The sequence below is a fragment of the Polyergus mexicanus genome, unplaced genomic scaffold, assembly GCF_030449975.1.
Source record: "Polyergus mexicanus isolate NDT 795.1 unplaced genomic scaffold, iyPolMexi1.0 SCAF_9, whole genome shotgun sequence".
Taxonomy (NCBI): domain Eukaryota; kingdom Metazoa; phylum Arthropoda; class Insecta; order Hymenoptera; family Formicidae; genus Polyergus; species Polyergus mexicanus.
Genome location: NW_027223329.1, coordinates 4,349,190 through 4,371,327, shown reverse-complemented (window position 1 = coordinate 4,371,327; position 22,138 = coordinate 4,349,190). Strand labels below are relative to the sequence as shown.

Sequence of the window (22,138 nt, the reverse complement as noted above, 5' to 3'; positions counted from 1 at the left end):
ATAATATATATATTTCTATCAGTTCAATTTTTGACACAATTCTTATACAGGAAATTCAGATATTGAATTGATTTTTTGCAAATCGGACAGATAATTGTTCGATTTTCACTTATTCAAACAATTTCTGTCCAAAAAGATCTTTAATTTTATAAATTAAGTTACTTGAATTTACCTATATGTTTTAACATATTAACATATGATTTTATATAATGTCTAATTATCTAATGGTCATTTTATGACCAAAACTTATCATCATTTTGTTACTTAGGGTTAAGGCTTTAAATCTATTTAAATATATACTTTTATATGAATGGCCAAAAACTGCAGAATTTGTTCGGTTTTTGCTGACAATCTGCTATCAGATTGTCTTGCGCAGATCTTGGTCGATTTTTGCCATCAATTTGGCGTCAAATCATGTCAAGCTTTGCTCGGTTTTTGCCGTCAATTTACCTGTCAGGTTATGTCAACAAGCTTTGTCACCAAAACACAAGCTTAATGCGGACACAGATGGCACTGGATTTGTTACCAAGTTTTGAGCGAATTTGATGCCAATTTGGCAACAATTTGTTATCAAATTGCTTACTGGGTTTCTATCAGTTCAATTTTTGACACAATTCTTATACAGGAAATTCAGATATTGAATTGATTTTTTGCAAATTGGACAGATAATTGTTCGATTTTCACTTATTCAAACAATTTCTGTCCAAAAAGATCTTTAATTTTATAAATTAAGTTATTTGAATTTACCTATATGTTTTAACATATTAATATATGATTTTATATAATGTCTAATTATCTAATGGTCATTTTATGACCAAAACTTATCATCATTTTGTTACTTAGTGTTAAGGCTTTAAATCTATTTAAATATATACTTTTATATGAATGGCCAAAAGCTGCAGAATTTGTTCGGTTTTTGCTGACAATCTGCTATCAGATTGTCTTGCGCAGATCTTGCTCGATTTTTGCCATCAATTTGACGTCAAATCATGTCAAGCTTTGCTCGGTTTTTGCCGTCAATTTGCTGTCAGGTTATGTCAACAAGCTTTGTCACCAAAACACAAGCTTAATGCGGACACAGATGGCACTGGATTTGTTACCAAGTTTTGAGCGAATTTGATGCCAATTTGGCAACAATTTGTTATCAAATTGCTTACTGGGTGGGTATGTATAAACGTATAATGCCCTGCAATGTTATTTTATTTTATACATACATACATATATATATATATATATATATATATATATATATATATATATATATGTACGTATGTCAAAGGGCTATTTTGATGACATTTAAAAAATGAATATTTTATTGCATACATAAGAGTACATTTCTAACGCATACATTACTTTTATTTTTAACATAAAATGTACTAGTATATATATATATACATATGTATAAGAAATAAATTACCAATTGGCTAGTACGACAGTACAAAACTATTTACAATAATATATCATATGATTAATATGACGACACTATTATTTTTTATGAAACGATTATTTTAACGACATTCTATATATCAACTATTTTAAAATACACAAGTAAATTTTAAACACAATAAACGAGTAAAAAAAAATTAATGAAAAAAATATAAAGAATTAACAACACAAAATTACTTTTGATGAAAATTCAGTACAATATCTGAATTCCCTGTGTTGGGATTGTATCGGATAAATTAAACTGATAAAAATAGTTATATCTTTAATCTTATTAGCCGCTCTTTGCAAGCTTTATGTAATCATCGTGACTGAAACTTAAATGCGGAATAGATAACGCAACGCGCGCCGCGTAGCGGTACAACAAACGAACTAGCGATTACCGAAAACTGTTTTTTGTAATGTTTTTGAAATGCTGTAACATTCTCATAAAATATTACAATTATATGTTCCAATAATGTCTCAACAATATTACATTGCAACTTGCAAGATTGTAATATTACTGCAATGTAATTGCATTGTTCTATGCTGTATGGGATATAACAATATTAAATAACAATCTTCTATTTATCTTTGACACTTTCATTTCGCATTTGCTGAAGTATGTTATAAGTCGAATATGATGTCTTGAGCAACTAAAATAAGTTGTCTTATTTTTAATAAGCTTAATTTTATCGAGTTTGTAATTTTTTTATTCTAGAACTGTGTTACACACAATAGTCAATGGTATCATACGGAGTGTATAATTACACTGTAAAAGTAGATTATATATTAACACCCACAAAAACGAATCGAGATTCATAGGGAAAATATAAGCGCTCGTAAGCGTTCGATGGGAATGGTACCATACCTTGTGATTGTCAATAAATCTTTCTTTATATCTTCCCCCAGCATAAGCCATTCTAGTTCAAATATGTTATTAATCAATTGTATACTCTACATTATATAGTAATAAAGAAAAGAAATATTGTGGTAATATTAATTCTAAACGAGAAAAAAAACTTTTTTAATTATAAAAAGATGATATATTTGATGTATAATAAAATGAAAGTAATGCAAGTCACAAAATAATATAATATAAAACTATTTTCTCATTTTTCAAAGCTTAGTGTTTAATTGCAATATCTTAGCTTTTTTCTTTAGGTATCTTTCATGGACTGTACTTATTTTTATAGTAATATTTATATCTTTACATATTGTACTTTTTGGCTTACTTATACAAAAATATTATTTTTCTATTTAAAATTATAATTTTTTGCACAATTTTTAACATTTTTTTTATTTGTTACATTGTTTTTTTGTTTTGCATCTCTTGAATATAATATATTTAATAATGATAAATGAAAAAGAAAACAACCAATAATGTATAATGTTTATTTCTCTTTTTAATAAGTGCTCTGCGATATGTATGCAGCTGTTGTCATATGGAATAAATAGTTGCATATGAGAGAGAGAGACAGAAACAAAAGAGAGAAAGAGGGAGAAAGTAATGGAATTAGAATAGAAATTTAAAAAAATGGTGAAATAAAAACTGAACATCGTTAGTAAAAAGAGTTAAAAATTTAAAAACAGACGGAGAATTGTCCACTAAAATTTTAGCCATATTATTCATTCTGTAATCTTTTACATTCCGCAATAATGAAAACTAGCAAAAAAAAACAGTTTGTCGATTGTTATAGGCATACAGAGGAAGCGGAAGAAGAAGATAACAAACAAGAGAAATGAGGACAAAAGGGGAAGAAGGAAGAGAAGTCAATCGGCGATTTTCAGCGCCAACCGGCATTTTTCAGCGCCAATCGGCACTTTTCATTGGCCAAAGCGGCACTGAAAGGTGCTACATTTGAAATTATCGAACGATGAAATTCGCCTCGATTCGCATATCATATTGGTACTTTTAAGTGCCACTAACGGGAAAAATGCTCTTTTTGTATATGGGTAATTCCACATCAAATCGAACAAAAATCAACCTTTTTGATCTCGCATTTTTTAAATCGATCAAAACTTCTTTTACGTATATCGCCCGTGAAAAAAATTTCAATCAATTTAAAAAAGACAAGGTTATTTTTTATTCAATTTGATGTAAAATCACCCATATATGTGTTTATATTAAAGAAATATTTTATTTTAATGTGTTCGCTTAAATATTTCAATAAAACAAAATTTTATTAATTTGTGTATAATTACTTTTTAATATACAGGGTGATTCAGAATCTCTGCAACAAACTCTAAGAAACGATAAATCTCGCAGAGAGGTTTTGTTATGAAGCAACCCATGTTATCTGACGTGTCGTTTATAGGAACTATGCGACCACGCAGACGGGAGTCTTAAGGTGACATTTATTCCAATTATAGGATGAATTATTTATTTATTGTTTCAAGTCACACTTGCAGACAGTTTACAGAAGATGTTTGAAGTATCTACTCTTGCATTCTTTGGCATTCATTGCCTCTGTGCTTCTCAATTCAATGACCTCTATATAGATGATCGCAAGAGGCTAACTGTAGCGCAGAATGCAATCAAAGGTTCAGGCACTTGAACAGTATAGATACTTTGAACATGTAAACTGTCTGTAAGTGTACTTGAAATAATCAAAAATTATTCCTCTCTGCCAGATTTATCGTTCCTCAGAGTTTGTCGCAGAGGTTCTGAATCACCCTGAACAGAAAATTCCCACAAATTTCCTATCACGCCATGCACAGCAAGGTTTGCCCTATTCTTGCCACAAATTTGCTGTCATGTCGTGCACGGCAAGGTTTGTCCTATCCATGCCACAAATTTGCTGTCATGCCGTGCACGGCAAGGTTTGCTCTATTATTCGCGTAAAATGTGCATCACGCTATTGCGACAAGCCTTATCAGTAAAAGCTAAGCTTTTTGCGGACACACCTTGTTACAATTTCGCTGTAAAGGCATGCTCGGGTTTGCTGCAAACTTTGCGCAAAGTTTGCATCATTTTGCTTGCTGGGTAGGTATCATATTCCGTGTTATAATTATTAAAAAACTTCTTTTTACGTTATGATTCAAAGTAAGCCATTCCATTTCAAACACATTACTGGCTAGTTGTTGATTCTATACTAAAAAATATGGGAAAATAATTAAATAATTTCAGTTATAAGATGGGATAAATATTCAAATTATATGTATAATTTTACAAATTGATTCTATATATCTATACAAAAAATGAGGTAAAAAAACCTTTAAATAATGATCTTAAATAAAAATTAATTCTAGTAAAATTGTATATGTTTTAGTATATCTCTGATATGCAATAACGTTATATTAAACGTAAAAATGCATGCATAATATAAACAAATTCGATATGCCATATAAAATAAAATATAAGAAAAGATAGAAAAAATAATGCGTAAGGAAAGAAATATATTTTAAAATTCCACATCTTAAGCTTGACTTCATTTCTGTACCAGCAATAAAAAGAGATTTGTATCAGCATGCAACACCTGTATAACATTATTTGAATTTATTTTGCATTTATGTCCATCTGTGTTAGTTGATGCAAAAACATATTATCAATATACTCACTACAAATTGAACAGTGATGATAAATCTAAACTTTTTGTTCACCTTTTTGTTTAAACGCGAATCTAGAATCAATTGGACACATAACTTTTTCAAACATTTAAAATTATTTTGCACATATACAAATGTACATATGAGAATAAGTAGAGTAAAACCGGGTATTTTTTGGATTTGTCTTTCTACAAAAAATCAGAGGGTAAAGCCAGCGGCACACGATGCTATTTTATCTGCTGAATCGCTTGCTTGAAAATGTGATATCAGTTGTATTGAGAACGATGATAGAAAGTGACGTCGCTGAGGGCCGTGCTACTGGCTAGCCTGTTGAAATTTGGTAATTGAACCCGTGCTATTTTTCTAGCATGTTTTGCTACTGGCTCAGAAAAGCCAATCAAGACGCAGCCTCCCTTAAATTATTCTCTAAGTCTTTAATGGAAAGAAATATGACGTCTACTAATTATAAATAATGCAATTTTTCCTGGTTGAATTGCAGTAGCAATTGCCTGCTCCATATTTATTTATAAGATGCCAGTACAAAAGTCATTACGAACCAGCACGAAAGCTCGTATCGTCCAAGCCAGTATAACACAGTCAGTAGCATTGCCAGCATACCTGCCCATACGGTAGCAAGCATGCAAATCTAGCTAGTAGATAAAATAGCTCGTGTGCCGCTGGCTTTACATTGAATATATCAAAGAGAGAGAGAGAGAGAGAGAGAGAGAGAGAGAGAGAGAGAGAGAGAGAGACCGGTCTTGATCCTGTTAAGTATGATAATGCCTGCCAATATAAAAACCAAGATTTCTATAGTTACATCATGACTATTTAATTTTATACTCGATTCTGACTTTCGATGAGGAAAGAACATTTTTCCCAACAGATTGCATTGAATTTCTCGAAATAACGTGAAATTAATATTAAAAATTAAATCATATTAACCAAATTAGTATATGATTTTTGCAATATGGTCAGTCTCAAAGATAAAACAACATTACACGTGCAGAAAAACACACGCTTATATGACTGATGATTCATGCAATATTTATGTTAGTGACCAAAATAGATGTGATTGTATTTAATTTAGAATATAATGTATATATAACTGTACATATATTACATTTTCTTATCATGTAATTACATAATGCTACATGTAGCTCAACGTATAAAAAATATTATATAGAAATAAGACAGTCGATGACCGGAGAGAATGTAATTACATAAATCAATTCATTATGAGCGTAAAAACAAAAATCTATTGTAAGTTCTAAATCTTTCTGAATAATATTATAACCTTATAATAATAAGATATTTTGTTAAGATTGCAAAAATTATTTAAATTGCAAGAATTATACAAACTTTTTCATACAATTCATGTTTTGTATCTTAATATTGAATATCATATATTAAATATTAAATATATTAAATATTAAATATTAAAAAAAATATATATTCCATAATACAAAAAAAAAAAATTAATAAAAAAATAAAAATTTAGAAATTAGTATAAAAAATTACAAATTTATACAAAAATTAAAAATTAATACAACTAAAAAAGATTAAAAAATTTTAATTAAAAAAACTTCGCCCTGCTAAACTAAACAATATGCTGAAATTAAAGTATTCTTTAATACACTTACATTGCAGTTATTGATGTAACTAAATTAAATATAATTCAATAATTTAAATTTAGATTCAAATTGAATTTATTATTTGACGGTTTTAATATATACTTTGAAAGTTAACAGTGCCAAGTTTTTTTAATTAAATTTTTTTTTATTTGTATTCATTTTTAATTTTTATATATTTTTTTAATTTTTTATATTAATCTCGAAGTTATAATTTTTTTATTAATGTTTTATTTTTTGTTTCTTTTTGTATTTTGTATATATTAAATATATTTTATCTTTTAATATAGGAAATAAATAAATTTTATATATATGGCATAACTTTTTATTTAATTAGCGCAACTTTTTAATATCATTATTTTTATAAAAAATGTATACAGCTATTTTTTGTATAACTGTTTTCGATTACAATATTTGTATAATTTTTTAATTTTAATTGGCGCAATTTCTTATTTTTTGATATTATTATTTTTGTAGGATTTTGTAAATACATATAACAGTTTATGGCGCGTGAACTTGGTATATTTATACGTATGTATGTGTGTGTAACAATATTGCAGCAACATTGCAACATTGTTGTAACATTGCGGCAAAAACATTGATGCAATGTTCTGTGCTATATGGGTACGGACTTAACTTGTATCTTATAAAGATCATCGTGTCATTGCGCAACTAAAATGTATGGAAAAATAGCTGTGCGACTAAAATGTATGGGAAGATAGCTGCGCAATGGTACTTATCTGCTAATGCTTTCTTGTAATTATTTAATTTAAAAAATATTTCGTATGTATTATTTATACTTTCATCTATTATTTTGTATTTGTTTAATGATATGTTGTGATTAATTAAAAGGTATTTCCTTCTTTTTCGATTCAATATTTCGTTCACGTTTTACGAAACCGCCAACCGGCATATGCATTACTGAACTTGCACAAACTTGGAAGTATGTGCAAATTCAGCCGAAAGTCAGCAATTCATTAGGACCTACTTTCTTTAAAAAGTAGTAATTGTTATTTTTTTGCAGGATGCTGAAAACATTTTCGGAACGCGAAAACAGTACTATCAGTACTTTCAGCGCATTTCGGAAAACACTCTGTATAGAATACACTATATTACATTTGAATCTTGGGCAACTTTAGGGCAAAAATTTTATTGGCTGTTGCAAATTCTATCGCCATTATGCGCAATGCAAATGATACACCTTGTATTCTTACATTATGGGCATTGCCTATTAGAGTCCTATACGTAGACATAGTGTATCTAGACCGAGCGTTTGCCTTTATTTAAGGAGTGGGGGTAAAGATCCACCAAAGGACATACTCTGTTTCGTGGCCCTTGCGTTCTCTCTCGCTCGCACAGACCATAGCGCTCTCTTTCGTCATGCTACGCGCGAGCGAGAGAGAATGCAAGGGGCACGAAACAAAGTATGTCCTTTTTTACGTGAACCTCGGCTCTTACTCCTCAACACTCGGTATAGATATACTATGTTTATCGTCTATGATCCTATATAATCAGAGAAGCGACATCGTTACCCCCTCTATGTTTCCCATGATTGCCATGTTGGTCCCGCAGCTGTCCATGTGTAATCTAAAATGTCTTAAAAATGTCTCAGAGATATTCAAATGGTTTTTTTTTAGAAAATAACATTACATATACTTTTTTCTCACTTACGGTACGCCGATTGTGATTAGTTTGCGTTAGTTTGTAGGATTCATTATGTACAAACCAACCGCCAACATAGGACGCGTTCACTTAATGACTGCAACACTCGCGAGCATTATCTGTCTTTGTTTAATTTTCGGTGAATAACAAAGATGAAATGATACGTGACTGTTGCGGTCGTTAAGTGAAACGGGCCCGTAGCGGTCAGCCAATCAGCAAGCGGAATTGTCGCTTCTCTGATTATATAGGAGTCTAGTGCCTACGATGCCCGTCCATGCTCGTACTATCGTTCGAGGCTCGAGTTCGATAACCGCCGAATACGTGGAATGGAGTATCTGGGTCAGATTTCGTCCCAAAAAGATACCTAATTTATATAAATGTAAATTATTTAATGGGAAGGGGTAAAATCAAAGATATATAAGAGATATAGAATCACAATTAAGAACAGTATATGTTTGATAATCTGGTGTGTACGATTCTGTTCAAACTTTCACACGAATTCTGATAGATTATTGAAATACGAATAGTGAAAGGTATGTAAATAAATAAATAAATAATATAATTAAATATATGTATATATATGTAAATGCGCCCTAGCATTAGTGTTTAATGTTAAAGACTATGCAATCAGAAATATTTATATATATACAATATATATATATATATATATATATATATATATATATATGTAGTTGATGTGACGTTGAACTATCAAAAACTATATATTGAATAATAACAAAAATAGGCAGAGTAATAACAATTAAGTGGCAAAACTGACAAATAAGGTACGGGTATTGGTGTGCAAACTTATTATTGTTAAGTTTTAGTAATAAATGTGTATTGAAAATATACGTTTCGGACCGTTTTTGGTCCATCTTCAGCATAGAATATACAAATTACATTGGTATTTTAAAACTTGACATACACAATATTTATTGTTGCAGTCAAATTTAAATTACTAGAACAACACAGGCGCGCGCGCAGCGCGCGCTTTTATTTATGGACGTTTACCAATTTTTTGAACTTTTCTTTCCTAACTTTAACTTTTTCTTTCACAAATTGTCAAACTGTCAAAATTTGCATGATTTGACAGTTGCAAATAACACGAATGAAGCAAATCGCAGCGCACAAGCGAGACAGCCAATCAGCATCGCGGAAAAAAGGCCTCAATACTTCGATACAAATTGAATTCACTCAGTTAACATGCCTTTTTTAGAGAGAGAAAATTAATAATAAAAAAAAGAAGACTCACTAAACACCGCGTAGAATATGTACAAATTAGTGGACAATGTCTAAACGCTATTGCCACACATATATCTGTCAGTGGTTTACAATATAATACAAGGAGCAGTCAAATATAAACCTGTAATTGCGTAAATTCACAATTTTTTTTTTTATTTCTCTTGGATGTCTTTATATATTTTCAAAGTTTATCTATCAAATTTAAAGCGTTCTGCATATTTGTAGCAACGCATTTCAATATTACAAATATATTGCACCGTAACATTACTGTAATATTACATTGTAATATTTCTAAGGGCGGACATTCCAATGTTGCCGCAGACTTGCAGTAACATTTCGCAATTTCCATGTAATATTACAATATTTCAATGCAAGGTCTATGCAACGTTTCTGCAATCTTTCGGTGCTGTATGGGACATTAAAGCTTGCAACATTGCTACAACATTGCAATATTGCATATTGCAGTTCAATATTGCAGAAATATTGCAAAGACATTATTTTACAATATAACTTTAGCAATGTTACAGCAACATTCCGAAAATATTCCAAAAAAAGTATTCGATAATCGCTAGTTCATTTGTTTACCGCTATATGGCGCATGTTGCGCTATCTATTCCGCGCATTTAATTTTTAGTCACGATGATTATATAAAGTTTACAAAGAGTGGCTAATAAGATTAAAGATATAATAACTATTTTTATTAGTTTAAATTGTATGATATGACCCCAACACAGAGGACTCAGACATTGGACTAAGAATTCTTTTAACAGTTTCCATTTTTATATAAAATCAAAAATTTGATAATAATTTTCTAATATGTAAGATACTTCGGATTCTAATAAATAAATTTTGAGATTATATAAAGACAAGAGAAATGTGAAAAAACTCGTTGTATGCGTAAATGCACCATAATCTTTTTGCATCCGGATATCTGAATATTTCGGAGAGATTGTGAATTTACACAATTGCAAATTGAGTTTTTTCTTATTTCTCTTTGTTAGATATTCTCCGTCACTGAAGAAAGTCGAATGTGTACCGAAAAATTTACATTTTATAATTTCGTTATTATTATAATACAGAAAATATACACTAGATCCTGACTCTTATATGCCTAATTTCTTATTATTTTTTTCATATGTTAAGGATATTATGTCGATAAATATACATAAAGTATTATTGCATGTATATTATATTGCTATATTGCAATATTACATATATTGCAATATTTCTGTAGGCGGACATTTTACTGTTGCTGCAATATCATAACAACGTTGCAGCAATATTCCGCAATGTTTCTGCAATGTTGCAATCTTGCAGAAAAATGTTGCTGCAATGTTGTTGCAATCTTACGGTGCTGTATGGGTTAGATCATCGAACCTCAATAACGGCTGAACCGATTGATATTTTAATAAGCTTAATCAAAAGCTTGAGTTTGTTTTATATTATGGAAATATTTTTACTTTTCCTCTACGTATCCTATAAATGAAGACATTATAATCTCAATGTATAAAATTTTTACTAAGAAACGTCTCCGTCGTCATCACCGCCTAAGCCCCCAATACGCATGTGTACAAGAAGTTGTACGGTTCAAGCATTCAAAAAAAATTTTAATTCAAAAGACAAATTTAAGTATAAAATAACTTTTCAATTAGAGAAAACCTTGGCGTTGTTAAATTCAAAATATAAATAACACGTTAATTAGATTAACATATATTCAATTTAGCAGTCAAGTTTTTATAATTGAAAAGTTATTTTATACTTAAATTTGTCTTTTGAATAAAAAATTTTTTTCACTTAAATATATTCCACTATTTTGATCACAGTACAATTCTTAATATTAGAAATAATAATAAATGAATTTTGTAAAATAAATTTTTATTAAATGGTGCAATATTTTTATATCATTATTTTTGTAGAATATTAAAGCAACTATTTTGTAAAATAGTTTTTTAGTTTGAATATGAGGGTTTTTGTATTAAAATAACACTATTTTGTATAAGAATTTTTCACAACAAATTGAATATGAATAGACTCCGAATATGAGCCGGTATTTATGAATCGGAGCGTCTGTGTAATTTGTGTAAGTATATTTTCAAGTAATGAAAAGTGAGTGTATTGGTTACGTGAAAAAAAGAATGGGTACTCAGCTCCAAAACACTTGAATTTCGGCATAAAGATTATTGAGATCGCCGCTTTTATAGCTGCTGGTGTTTTCAATGAAGCCTATTATGCCATATTAAGAATCATGGAAACACTAGACATGACTATTGTACCACAGTGCAAATTTTTTGTTGATATTCGCGACGCGAAGCGGTTGGAGAGACAAGAGTGCCGCAGCCTAAGCAGCACAAGAGAGGCTCGAACAGCTCGAAAAGAGCAACAAATTGAGTTACAACATTTTTATGAGGAAGCAGAAGGATTGTTGTATGAGCCTGGAATAGCAGACCAGCGCAAAAAAGCTGTAAGTTTCTAAAATTTGTTACTTTTCAATACCCAAACTTTAAATGCGTTTTTCTCGAAACGACTTCTTTCAGATTAGCATGTAATATTACTTTAAAAATATTCGATCAATCGACTTGTCCCTGTGCAAGCATGTAGATAATTCCCCTCTGGATGAACCAGTACTTTTAGTGATATTGTTAAATTTAATTATTTTTTTTTGCATAATTAAGACAAAAACTTTTGGTCAAAATCGCAACTTTTTTTTCAGAGTGCTGCCATTTCCTCAATTTTGCACTTTTTTTATAATGTGATTCATCCATAGCGTAATCTTATTAAAAACAATAAAATCTTTCCAAATTTTGTTTCAGGCAAATACAACAGGTGCTACCCTACACGCCGATGGGCGATCCTAACGCCGAGGCCGCGGGGCGAAATATTTTTATAACTCCTATTATAACCATTCATTTATAACAAAAAAATTATTTTCTACTTTTTGAAATGTAAATTAAAATGCTCTGAAACTTTTAACTAAATCTATTGAACCGTTTCTCCCCCCAAAAATTCCCAAAAATCACCTTACTTTTGGTAAATTACACCAAGCTCCTCCCTTAATGATAACAATAATTATTGACACCGAATTAATAACATCGAGTTGATTAGTAAGCATATATTATACTTTGACGTATTAAATTACCGATGACGGTCAGTAATTATAATATAATATAACAATAATAAGGAAAATTTGTACATTGAGGCTTTGGAATATAATAACATTGTTCATGATACATATAAAACAATAATAAAGACATTTTCTTTATATAATTAAGACCCGAGCTCGATTCAACCATTATTGAGATCCAATAATTTAAGGTCAACCAGCCGATTCGCGTATAAATACATGGGATGCCTCACTGCTGCGCATAAACTTAACGAGATACTACCGTGTCTCTTGATACTAAAAAAGATAAAATAAAGTAATAGAATTTAGTATATTTTTTCTTTGTATCTTTTTCATTTTCATTTATAGCGTATTAAAGGTCCTCTGTGATATCGACAATTTACAAAGCTATTAATTAATAGCTTTATAAGATTTGACTGTTGAAGAAAACTAGGAGAGGCTGAGAATATATGTTTAATAGAAGTTTGTAAAACCTGATAAAAGTCTGTGTCTCTAACTGATTGCAAGATTGTATATACGAGATATTATTCTCTTTGAGATCTTACAATTTTTCAGGAGAGAGAAATATCGTTCCGAATTGGAAACATGACAAATACAAATGAAAATAAGCCGTTTTATTACTCTCTGAGCAACGACAGGCAGGAAGATGAGGTTAGTGTTTCTATTAGATTTTCTATTTTTTTTAATCTTTGATTTGTTTGCAATAAGTAAACAAATTTTGGTGATTTACAATTAATCAAAGATTAAAATTACACGAAGACTAACAAATTACATGGTTTCCTGTAGAAACTGTTGGAACCGATCAGATACTATCTTCAAGTTCCTGGAAAACAGATGAGTGTGAAAGTAACGCATGCTTTTAATTATTGGCTAAATATATCGCCCGACAAAATACAAGTAATCAACGAAATAGTAACCATGCTTTGCACCTCATACATTATGTAAGTTTGCATTTTGCTCTATTAGTATATGATCTTTTATGTATTTTGTATATTTTTCAATTGCACACTTCTAATTTTCGATATGTGTGTGTGCATGTGTGTGCGTGCGTGCGTGCGTGCGTGCGTGCGTGTGTGTGTGTGTTTAGATTGTTATATTTTATTATATTTTCATATTATTATTGTATATATATATATTTTATATATAGTTTTTCCACAAAATTGAAACAAAACATTGATGTGTTATAACTAATGTTCTATTTCAGTATGTAATCCTTATGTTTCCATTATATTTATTTCCATGTTACTATTTTTATATTAGATGTATAAAATTGAATTTATATCAAAAAAGCAATTCTGTATATATATTTTTATAAAATCCTAATTTTTTTTTTTTACAGGATTGATGATATTCAAGATAATTCCATTTTGCGAAAAGGTATTCCTGTCGCTCATTCTGTTTATGGAATTGCTAGCTCACTAAACGCTGCAGTTTCTATATTTTTTATCGCATTGGAAAGAATTGTTAATTTGCATCCTGCAGTAAGTAATCACATTATATTTACGAAAAAAAAAGTAAGTAAACAATATATAATACTTTAGTCATATTATGTATTATTTTAGTCACAAAAAAAAAGTTGAAAAAAAAGAGATCTCTTATTCTCTTTTCCAAGTGCTCAAATAACATTTTTAAAAGTTACAAAATTCAAATGCGCTCTTTCAATTATGTCCATGACATCATACATACTTAAATAAACTGAATAAAATTTATTTAAGTTTTTGTTATAGTAGAGGAAAAGTAAGAGTTACTACTAAAACTTGACTGAAGAAGAAAACATTTTAAAAAATACATGTTTTACATGACCTTAAAAATACATGTTTTACGATCTAATAGTAGTTAGTGGGCACTATGGGGCGTCAAAACAAACCCCCACTCCTCGGCCACTGGCGCCGACCCCTGCTGTGCCTGTCTGGGGCCCTCCCCCCTAAGGGTGTCTGTGGGAAAAAAGTGGAGGGGCCTCGTGGACGTCTACGAGTCAAATTTCCATTTAAATTTTTTATTTTTTTATTTTTTTTATTTTTTTTATTTTTTTTTTTTTTATTTTTTTTTCGGTCGCGTGAACATGCTCGGGTTCGAACCTGGGTCCTCCACCTCTCGAAACAGGGTCCTAGTATGCTGAGCTATCCGAAAACTTATTAGAATAGAAGTTAAATGTAGTATTTATGGAGAGTAGTTCTTTATTTTTTTTATTTTTTATGTTTTTATTTTTTTTTATTTTTTATTTTTTCGGTCGCGTGAACATGCTCGGGTTCGAACCTGGGTCCTCCACCTCTCCAAACAGGGTCCTAGTATGCTGAGCTATCCGAAAACTTATTAGAATAGAAGTTAAACGTAGTATTTATGGAGAGTAGTTCTTTATTTTTTTTATTTTTTATTTTTTTATTTTTTTTATTTTTTATTTTATCGGTCGCGTGAACATGCTCGGGCTCGAACCTGGGTCCTCCGCCTCTCCAAACAGGGTCCTAGTATGCTAAGCTAGCTGAAAACTTATTAGAATAGAAGTTAAACGTAGTATTTATGGAGAGTAGTCCAGCGCTAAGATAGGGGTCCTGGCGGTCCGATTGGTTCTCCCCATAGTGCCCAGTCCTCCGATAGGTTCCGACGGTTCCGTCGATTTAAAAAAGTGGGTTGGAAAAACGAGCCAAAAAATAGTGCGAGGGAGAAAGCGGGCAAGATGTCTGCCGGAAAGCAGACGTGACAACAACCGACAAAACGGCGACTGTCGAGACTGGAGACGCGTCTAGACATAAGCATAAGGCATCCAGCTTCCCCTCCCCTTACGGAAAACCGAAAGATATCGTGCGGTATACAACATCGTCCTATCGCCCCCCTTAGAGGAAAGCCAGGGGAGATGTACGCTATATGTCGCCCACCCTCTTCCACCCTTCCTGTTGAAAAGAGAAAGTTGGATAAGGTACCGCTAGAATAAACTAGATGCTATGACGTGGTAACGAACACGTGCGTGCATGTACGGGTACAATTGTCCGAGGGGGGTGCGCCCCGCTGCACAGATAGACATACGGTAACAACATCGCTGGAGACGTTAGAAAGGGTCTTGGAATATATACGGGTACCTGAGGCTGTTTGACGCTGAGACTTAGGACGGAGACTATGACGTCACGGAGACGTCGGGGGAAGAAAGGATAGGAAAAGAGAAAATGTTTTTACGTAGCATTATTTTAAAAACAGTTTTATTTATATTTATTTATATTTCTTACATAAGAATATTATGCTTTGTACAATAAAAAATTATTTTACATAAAAATATTTGTACAATAAAAATTCTTATTTACAATTAAATATAACTATATTGCGTAGCAAAAAAGATTATCTCTTAGCACGAGGGAAAATACGCGAATTCGTTATATTGCAACTTTAAAAACGAGAGTTGAGAAAACACAGAAGAAAAATTACCGTTCTGCTACATAGCCGTATGGTAACGAACAATGACTATTGATAAATTTACGTTTCATCAATACAGGAGCACATACTTCAGTTTCATAGCGTGTTACCAGCTCATGAAACACAGTACGCCAAATTGCTCTAAACCGTAAGTTTATCGAAGTTCCAGCCGATTCTTCCTCATTTTCTTCATTTTCCCCTACCCTTTCTTTAGCTAACATCAAATTTCTAATACTAAGAAAATTGATTAGTTGAGAGTTTTCAAAATTTAAGGTTATGCCCTTCACTTTGCAGCATTCGTGTGTTCGTCCGTCCGGTGCACGAACAATGTACGTATAAAATTTAGGGCACCAGATACGAACGTCTCGATATAGCTACCGCGGCCGTAACTTTCAAGTTCGTCCGTCATATCGCCTAGAAAATTTCCCGTACGTGGTTCATACGTTCGGGTCACCGCTACTCACGTAAATACATGAATCCGTATCATAATACAAAACGCGACGATCTAATCGCTCTAAATAAGAATATAATTTTAAACGCGTCTGCGCCGTCGTATATGCAACTATTACAACATTCGTTATCGGTGAGGGAATGACAGCGTCTTGTCGCAATCGCCACGAAAGATATATTACCTCGTCGTTTACGGGTAATATGCCGGTTATCTCGTGCTCAGCACTCATCATCAATGTCGCAAAACGCTGAGGCGTTCTCACGACTTCGGTATTTGGTAAATTGGATCGCTGACCGAATTTTCCCCAAAAAGAATTTAAGCACAGCTTCGCGACAGAACGTAAACCGGGATTCCGAGTAACGTTACGTTTATCAAGAACGATATCTTCGGTTTTCTCGTACTCCCTCAGATATCGTTCTTTAGCATCGTCGTCGTTTTCCCCGCATTCACACGGCCATCCACTGGCTTCTTGTTTAAGCTGCAAGAATGTATTTATATATTCGGTGAACAATCCGCCTTGACGTGTCGTATGATCGAATTGGCTAACTTTATATTGCCAAATCTCGCTTACAGCTGTCACGAGATAACCCTTTCCGTTAGCCTTGCGTAATTCACAGGTCACCCACGTACCCTCGAATTCGTGTTCACGAGCATCGTCATGTGTACAGGGCACCTGCGAAAATGTTTCGCAACAACTGCGGCATAAAGCAAAAAGCAATTTTCCCTGCACACGATATGGGAGTACCGGATGAAATAGGTCGCGTGGTGGGAGTACTCTGCAACGTATGAGCCCTTCAATCGTATCGAAATTATAATTCGGTGCCCTTCCGATTATTGCGGAACATTCCTCGCCGACGTAAATATCCGGATGGTCGATTGGGAACAAAGAGGGTACAAAGAGCACACGTCCACGTATCGTATTTTCTCCGTACCCGTAACCTCATAACGAGTCACGATATTTCCCGTGCGGCTGCCGAAAAATGCATCGCGAGGATCGAGCGGAGATGTTTTCACCATCGGATGATTTTCGAGATATTCGCGCATTTCGTGATTATCGCGTCATAATTTATCAAAATTATTTTTAACAAAAAATTAATTGTTCAACCAAATCTTTTTTTCATTGTCAATATTATAGATCTAAATTTACTTCCGAGATGTGAAATATCATCCGCTAAGTCTGCATATTTTTCTTCCTATATAAGATGCAAAGATCATCAAGCGAATTATCTTTTCAAATAAACATATTCAAATAATCATCAAACAAGAGAGTCTTTTCAAATAAACAGTAAGATGTACCGACACTATCTGCGCACGTACAAATTCGATACGATACAACACACACACAAATAATATTGTTTTCTAAAATAATAAATTATTGTTTATTTTACAATCACCAAAACAATGAACAGCTAAAAGCACTTATTAATAATTATAAATTATTTTACTTTAACAATAAATTTGTATTTTTAAATAATTAAATTGAATCAGCAAAAATTGTTCTATTTCACCGAAAAAAGAAGTTTTGTTGTAACATTAAACTTGTTAAATTCACTAAATTTAACAAATTTTTAATTTAATAAAATTTTTATTTGTTAAATTTGTCATATTTAATTTTTAATATTAAATTTGTTTCTTTATTTTGTTATAATATTAAATAATTCATTATAATAGCAAAATATGGACATATTTTTCATATATGCAATAACAACAATTGTATTACTGATTAAAATTCTTTTTCTCTATTAGATCAAAAAACATTTTAATAATTGATAATGATATGTTTATGAAAGTTTACTCTATTTAACTATTGAAAAAAAGTTTTGTTTTCTTACGATATTAAATTACTATTTATACACACACATTTACATCGCAAAAAATATAACCGATACTTTACTATAAGATTTTGTTATACTATTAGTAAGATTCTTTTCATTCTTACCTCTAAAAATTCGGGTTTATAGATATGAATGAACGGTTTCATGCCAACCCTAATTATAAAAATACCTTCTTTAGAATGAAACATATATTGCTCAAGCCATTGTTTGCGTTCTACGATAAGTACATAATTAGATATTTAGTATTACTTTGTTTTTGTGACAAAATTTACTAATTATTATACTGATTTACAGTAAATGACAATTTTTTTTTTCATTTATTAATTCCTTTAAACTTTTTACTAAAAATATATAAACAATATTTGTAAAAGCATATAATAACAATATCTTATGTATAAGATTTTTACCATAGTCCGTTTGCTTCATTAATTTAAATGCCATGCTAAAAGGAAATCTACCGATCTGAGAAATATTTTTGAGCTTTTGTCGAAGAACGTATTGATGATGTACTATCGATATAATTGCGGGAATTATTAAAACTACGAACAAGGCGCACAATATCAAAAAGATTAAGTCCATTTTTGTAGCCTGTAAATATATTAAACAGCCCAAGTTACCAAATATGTAATGCATAAATTATTATAAATACTTTGTAAGATTGAATTTTACACTCACACATTGACAAATATTTTATTGACGCGATGTTTATATCATTATTATCTTTATTAATTCAGAAAATTATATAAAGATACTTTATTAAAGAAGATGGAATATAATATGTATATAAATATATATCATCGATGAAAATTGAGTATAAAATTAATGGTTGAGAATATTTCGTCGGTAAAACATTTCTCGATTATTTCTATGTAACTCGTCCAAATTTGGAATCTGTGTTCATTAATCGAAAGATTCACGAGATAAATTATTTATATTCATGCAATAAATTATTTATATTTTATTTTTCTACCGTATTTCATTGAGTTCTTGAAAAAGTTTTGCGGTTTAAAACGTATAATTATTCTTTTTTGCTTCCTCATAGAGGAAGCTTTGTTTTTGTGACAAAATATTTTTTCGAATTTTTTATGCCAATGTGTTCAAAATGTTCCAAAACGTCAAAAAATTATATTCCTAGAAAATGTATGTATCTGTGTATGTATGTATGTATGTACGGAATGTTTGTACAACTCTAACTTCCGCAATTTTTGAGATATCTGATCAAATTTTTTTATATGAATAGATTATTATAAAAGGATGGTTGGTTATGAATTTGGTGATAGAGTCAGCATCAGTGAAAGAGTCCATTTTCTATAAAATTTTGAATTTTTTGAAAAATGTATGTATACGAATTATACTCGGAAATAATTTTCGCAAATTCTGAGATATCGGGTTAAATTTTTTACATAAATAGAGTATCATCAAAAACGCTGAAAGTGAAGATAATTTCCAGCACGTGCAAAAATGTTTTGGTCAACAACGAAATATTAGTATTGAAACAGCTATCAAGGCATTAAAATGCATTACTGACAGCTCCGTCTTTTAAACTGTTTATCAATGTTTCTTGTGTGTTATCTTTTCTTATAATAAAATTAATTAAGTTTTTCTTAAATGAGTTTTTATATTTCTGAAAATCTATAATCTACAATGTAAATGTATAATTTATAATTATATAAAATTAAAAAAGTATGTAAATTAGAAAATAGCATATTGCTTCTTTATCTTCTATATCTTTTTATTTCGCTCACAAAGTTTCCTCTATAGGGAAGTAAAAATTGAAAAAAAAACCCGCTTACTTTAAGGAACTTAAGTTTTGTGAGATAAAATAAAATAATGAGGAAGTAATGCGTAAGTTTCTAATTTGCATGATTTTCAGTTTGTTTAACAATAATTTTAAGATATGATATATATACGTGTTCACAAAATATTAAAGCAATATTGAATTTCAAATTTTTGATTAAACGTACATTTGAGCATAAGCGCTCCATCATTACTGTTTAATTGAAATATATGTACAGTATATAACCGAGTTTCAAAGAATTATAATTTGCAAAATTAAGTATCCGCCCGTATTTTGTTTCATGAGTTTCATTATTAAATTATTACATTTTAACTTTGCACGAATTACTTTGTGTCTTGAAAAAAATAAAAAGCAAAACCACGAATTTTATCTAAATGATACTGAAAAAATGCAAGATTTCGGTACTTACTGTTTGTTACGTTGGAGCAAACAATAATGCTTTGCCAAAATATTTGTCACTTTTAGCAAATATCGCTGCGCTTTACTACTAATTATAAATCATAATTTATCGTGCTTTATATATAAATATAGTATAACTAAATATAATAAAATAACCGAGAAAAAGAGAGAGGAGAAGAATAGATGCTTTAAAAAAGATGTTTTAGAATAACTTTTTTTTAAAGCAGAATATTATATAATTGTTTTTACTTCTTCTCGACATAAGATTCGATCACGAAATGTTGCAACTTAATCTTTATTATTCAAGTCTTAATCTTTATTATTTTATCCTATCTTATTTTTATTTTTAATTCTCATTTTGCGCGACTCGAACCAGCAATATATAATATGCAATGCAATACACACAACGGAACCGTATCACTTATTTTATATGATTTCTCCTCGCAAACATTTGAAATATTTCTATACGATTGTGTGAACTACCCTTTGATAACAATGAGGTACGAGATGTAAACGAGATAAAAACAATAATTGTTTGCATATACATAGTATATCTAACAATAAGTAATAATATACAGGGTGTAACAGAGCGCCGTATCAGCCGTTTTTTGAGGAAACAACGCATTTTCGCGAAAAATGTTTCATACAAAAGTTGTAGAGCTCTAAGTGGCGTATTATATAATAATATTAGTATGACCTTGAATAACACCGTCACATAATGACATTATGTTTATAATTTGCAATCTTCTTGCGTATTCAGCTGATCATGATTGTTACTTGCCAAATCGGTTACGATAATATTTTATAAATATTTGATTCTTGCTTTATTCTTGACAGAAAATTTTTTACATTCGGTAATTACTGTTAAATTATTGTTCCATTAGTGATGTGAGCACACGTATTAGATAATATACAATACATTTATTGCAATTTTACATTTATTAAGCGCATTTTGTTGTCTAAATGCGTTTAATAGTTTATTATTCTTTTAATTAAAATATATTTACGTATTTAATTTAAATACTTAAATATTTGAACTAGAAAAATGATCGTATATTATAATAAAAATCGCGCACGTATTACGATAAGAGAATATAAGTGTTTGAATAAGTCAATAGAATTAAAAAATTAAGTATTTAAAAAAGCTCAAATAATGGATGAGAATCAATAATAAATAAAAATCTAGATCAATTGAAGCCCGGACGCTGTACTTAGAGCATGAACAATAATTATTATCTATCTTTCTTTAGGAATACATTAACTATGTGTTACAAATAGTTCAAACATTTTGACTCACTTCGAGTCCTTTTAAACGAAACTCGGATAAAAGGATTAAGAATTAAGAAGATGCAAGCGGTAAATCTATTTAAAGCATAGCGACGTAATGATAAATATAATTTGATAATACAGCACAATAAAATTATACATTATAGCTTAACGCGCTTACATTATGTGTACACATCATTCGATGGAACAATAAGAAATAATATCGAACCTATTAATAATTAGACTTATCACGCGAATAATAGGTTCGATATTATTTCTATTTCTTTCATTGAATGATGTGTACACATAATGTAAGCGCGTTAAGCTATAATGTATAAGTACTCTGCGTTGATACCACTGCTT

At 30.6% G+C, this 22,138-nt stretch overlaps 2 protein-coding genes across 2 annotated transcripts; one reads left to right on the top strand and one right to left on the bottom strand.

The window, feature by feature from the left end:
- The first annotated feature begins 8,723 nt into the window (after nucleotides 1-8,723).
- Nucleotides 8,724-16,171, top strand: LOC138936458 (terpene synthase-like). The gene is made up of 5 exons (XM_070301877.1): nucleotides 8,724-8,794; nucleotides 13,180-13,275; nucleotides 13,411-13,565; nucleotides 13,964-14,138; nucleotides 16,106-16,171. The coding sequence occupies exons 2-5, from the start codon at nucleotides 13,210-13,212 to the stop codon at nucleotides 16,169-16,171; spliced, it is 462 nt and encodes a 153-aa protein (XP_070157978.1). The 5' UTR covers nucleotides 8,724-8,794; nucleotides 13,180-13,209.
- A 292-nt stretch (nucleotides 16,172-16,463) lies between these two features.
- On the bottom strand, nucleotides 16,464-17,521 carry LOC138936457 (uncharacterized). Its single transcript, XM_070301876.1, has 2 exons — nucleotides 17,373-17,521; nucleotides 16,464-17,253 (listed from the first exon to the last, which is right to left on the bottom strand). The coding sequence occupies exons 1-2, from the start codon at nucleotides 17,519-17,521 to the stop codon at nucleotides 16,464-16,466; spliced, it is 939 nt and encodes a 312-aa protein (XP_070157977.1).
- Between the last annotated feature and the right edge of the window lie 4,617 nt (nucleotides 17,522-22,138).